This window comes from Rhagoletis zephyria, unplaced genomic scaffold (assembly GCF_001687245.7).
Source record: "Rhagoletis zephyria isolate East Lansing unplaced genomic scaffold, Rhagoletis_zephyria_1.1 Rzeph_scaffold_14329, whole genome shotgun sequence".
NCBI classification, from domain to species: Eukaryota; Metazoa; Arthropoda; class Insecta; order Diptera; family Tephritidae; genus Rhagoletis; species Rhagoletis zephyria.
Window position 1 is genome coordinate 2,225 of NW_016171398.1, and position 3,655 is coordinate 5,879.

General features: G+C 47.7%; 1 protein-coding gene across 1 annotated transcript in view; it reads right to left on the reverse strand.

The window, feature by feature from the left end:
* Nucleotides 1-3,284, reverse strand: part of LOC108378533 (WW domain-binding protein 4) — a 4,747-nt gene extending 1,463 nt beyond the window's left edge. The window contains exons 1-3 of the mRNA XM_017634824.1: nucleotides 3,247-3,284; nucleotides 3,088-3,160; nucleotides 2,304-3,031 (exon numbers count right to left, since the gene is read on the reverse strand). Coding sequence (XP_017490313.1) covers nucleotides 2,304-3,031; nucleotides 3,088-3,160; nucleotides 3,247-3,248 — 803 coding nt within the window. The 5' untranslated portion in view covers nucleotides 3,249-3,284. The remainder of the gene's footprint in view (nucleotides 1-2,303; nucleotides 3,032-3,087; nucleotides 3,161-3,246) is intronic.
* Between the last annotated feature and the right edge of the window lie 371 nt (nucleotides 3,285-3,655).

The following is a 3,655-nucleotide window of genomic DNA, read 5'->3' on the forward strand; positions in this document are numbered from 1 at the left end:
GAGCGTGACCACCTACGCCAGGTCGACCCCGGGGACCCTCGCTTGAGGGTACTTAATTTGGAGATTCGGCAACTGGTAAATCAACATAAGCGGAGAAAGTGGGAGGAGCACTTGAAGGCCTGTAACTTCACAGCTGGTGTGAGTAAGCTCTGGTCAACCGTGAGGTCCCTGTCTAACCCAACGAAGCGTGATGAAGAGATGATCTCTTTCGAAGCGAAATGCGCAGCCTACTTTAGTAGGCAATTCACACTGCATCCTTCGGTAGACAAGGCCAAACGTCGATTGACCAGGAGGCTGCACAAGCTGTCAAAAAAAAAGGTGCACCACTTGTTTTCACCAGCTGTGAAGTGAAGGGGGCCATCCGGAAGGCGAAAGCCTCCAAAGCCATTGGACCCGACGGAATCTGCGTGCTGATGCTAAAACATTTAGGGCCTAAGGGAGTAGCTTACCTAACGGAGGTCCTCAACCTGTCTATGGCCACTCTCATCATTCCGAATGTGTGGAAATCAGGGAGAGTGGTCCCACTGCTGAAACTGGGGAAGCCCGTCAACAAAGGAGACTCTTATCGCCCGATAACGCTCTTTTCCCCGGTCGCGAAGATACTTGAGACCCTACTACTCCCATACTTCACCTGCAACCTGACCCCAGCGAAGCACCATCACGGATTCCGTAAAGTGCACAGAACAACAACAGCACTTAACGCCTTAAACTCCCAAATAACTCGTGGCCTAAATCGAAACCGCCCCTGTGAGAGAACTGTCCTAGTAGCGCTGGACTTGTCAAAGGCGTTTGACACCGTCTGCCATTCCACGCTGCTAGAAGACATTGAGGCCTCCTCTCTCCCACAGGGACTGAAGCGATGGTCGGCGAATTATATGAGTGGTCGGCAATCATCAGTAATCTTCAGAGATCAAACCTCGAAACCAAGAAGAATAAAACAAGGGGTTCCACAAGGTGGTGTTCTCTCCCCCTTACTTTTTAACTTCTATATCTCGAAACTCCCCCAGCCACCTGAAGGAGTTTCCCTGATCTCCTACGCTGATGACTGTTCGATTTTGGCGTCTGGGAATGGAATTGATGACCTCTGCTCAAAAGTAAACGGCTATCTCTCCAGCCTTTCTCGCTTCTTCACTGCAAGGAGCCTAACCCTCTCCCCAACGAAATCAACGGCGACCCTCTTCACCACCTGGACGAAGGAGGTCAGGCTTGAATTAGGCATTCACGTCGACGGCACACCAATACCGACGGTGAACAACCCGAAAATTTTAGGGGTTACCTTTGATAGCCTGCTCTCTTTCTCCGCGCACACAACCGCAGTTGTCAACAAAGTACAGAGCCGCAACAAGGTCCTTAAGTCGCTCGCCGGCAGCACTTGGGGCAAAGACAAAGAAACGTTGCTGGCAACATACAAGGCAATTGGCCGGCCGGTTCTAAATTATGCTGCGCCAGTTTGGACGCCGGGGACTAGTTGGACGCAGTGGACGAAGCTACAGACTTGTCAGAACGCCGCACTCCGGACAGCGACCGGGTGCCTTCTGATGACGCCTGAGCATCACCTACACAGTGAGGCCCAAGTGCTCCCCGTAAGGGAACACAACAAGATGCTCTGTAAGCAGTTTCTTGTGGGGTGTCACAGAAGTGAACACCCCAACAGACCACTGCTGGAGGAGGAGCCTCCGCCCAGGCACGTCAGGGGGCACCTATTCATGTACAAGGACGCAGTCCAGACCTACACAGACCAACCACTGGACCCAATGACGTACAGACGAGCGATTAACGACATTCATAGGGAGTCTGTCTCCACCTACCTCGACTCCCGGCCTAGGAATGTCGTTATCGGAGCCCAATCAGCACCTGTGGAAGAGACGGAACTTCAGTTACCTAGAGAGACCCGCGTCACCCTGGCTCAGTTACGGTCTGGATATTGTAGTCGCCTAAAAAGCTACCTGTCCAGACTCGACCCAAACATCCCAAATGAGTGCCCGGCATGTGGAGACTCCCCCCACGACACCAACCACCTCTTCACATGCCAGCTCAATCCGACTCAACTAACACCCCTCTCCCTTTGGCCCGACCCCATCGAAACAGCGCGTTTCCTGGGCCTACCGTTAGTTGAGCTTGACGATAATGATTAAAAGTTGACCCGAAACAGGCGGGGCTTAGTAGTGCCGCTACAACAACAACAACAACATAGGGCATTTTTGAAACGAATTCTTAAATAGGGTGTTCCTAAAGTTTTTTGAGACAGGGCGTTTTCGAACTGGCTTCCGAGATATGAATTGAATTTAGTGAGTCTTACTTACTTATGCTCCACCACTTGCCATGCACCGATTGTCGGTGCAGCTGCCTCGTCCTGAGTCTTGTACGCTTCCTTTTCTTCGCGCCGTTTCTGCGCCTCTTTTGGTGTCTCAGGTTTTCGAAACATTTTCAACCGTTCGCGATTGTAGCGTGCTACTTCCTCATTAACATTCTCACGAAATTTTTTGGCCTCCGTAGCATGCTCCATTTCCTGCTTTTTCAATGCTAATTCATTGATACGTTGATATTCAGCATAGGAGAGATACCCCTCTTTGGGTGGATCCCACACGGACTCGTTCGTTTTCACATTCCAATAATAGGTATAACCCTCATCAGATACACCTTCTACCCAAAGTGAGGCGTTTGGTATGCTCTCCGGTGCAACCTTTTGCACCAGCACTCTTTTGCCATCTTCGTCTTCATCATCTGAATTGCCTGGCAAACGTACTGGATCCACTTGTTTTCCACGGCAGACAACTGCCGATGTTGACCGAGCTGATGTGCCTGCCGTGTTGGAGGCATCCAGTACAGCGTTGATAGTGCGCGCCGTAAAATCTCTACCACCATGTATGTCTTGGGCATATGAGCGCATAGCCGCTTCTTCCATTTTCCGGATCTCGGCATCCATTTTTTTGCGCTCACGCTCAGCTTTCTCGCTGTTGCGGCTGATGTCCGTTATGCGGTTGGCCACATTCTGTTTGTGACGCTTCCCACTTTCGTGGAAGGCAATACTCTGTGAAAATGATAGAGTTTTAATATAACTCTATAAAATATGTATGTGATACTAACCGCTTTATTATCGCTTATCCAACATTTGCAGAAATCACAATATTTACGATCATTTGACTTCCAATAATCAGCCCTAAAATAAAATTGAAGTGTTATATTTAACGCCAGATTTTCACAAATCATTAAAATTTAATAAAAAATCGATGATGTTAAACTTACATTTTTCATAAACTTTTGCCTGTAAATTGTTTGTAAACAAAATCGTTTCAACGATGACAGATTGTCAATTAATTGAGAGGCCAGCTGATCAGGTGGGCAAAGCAGTGCACAAATTGTAAGAGATTGTTAATCATCTGGTTCGTGTCTGAACTGTATAGAGCAAGTTATGCCAAAAATAGTACCAAATTGAATTCTCTTCAATTTCGGTGTTATGGTTGTATTCAATTGTATGACTGTTTTTATGATATAACAACCTTGTTTTAAGCGCAATAAAGTGAGAAGTAAAACTACAATTCTGATAATCTAACCCCTCTAACAAAGCCACAAAACAAAGCCACAAAACACAGCGCATCACTATTGGGATTTTTACTGCGCCTGAAATTATGCCACAAAAATAAGATTTTAAAGT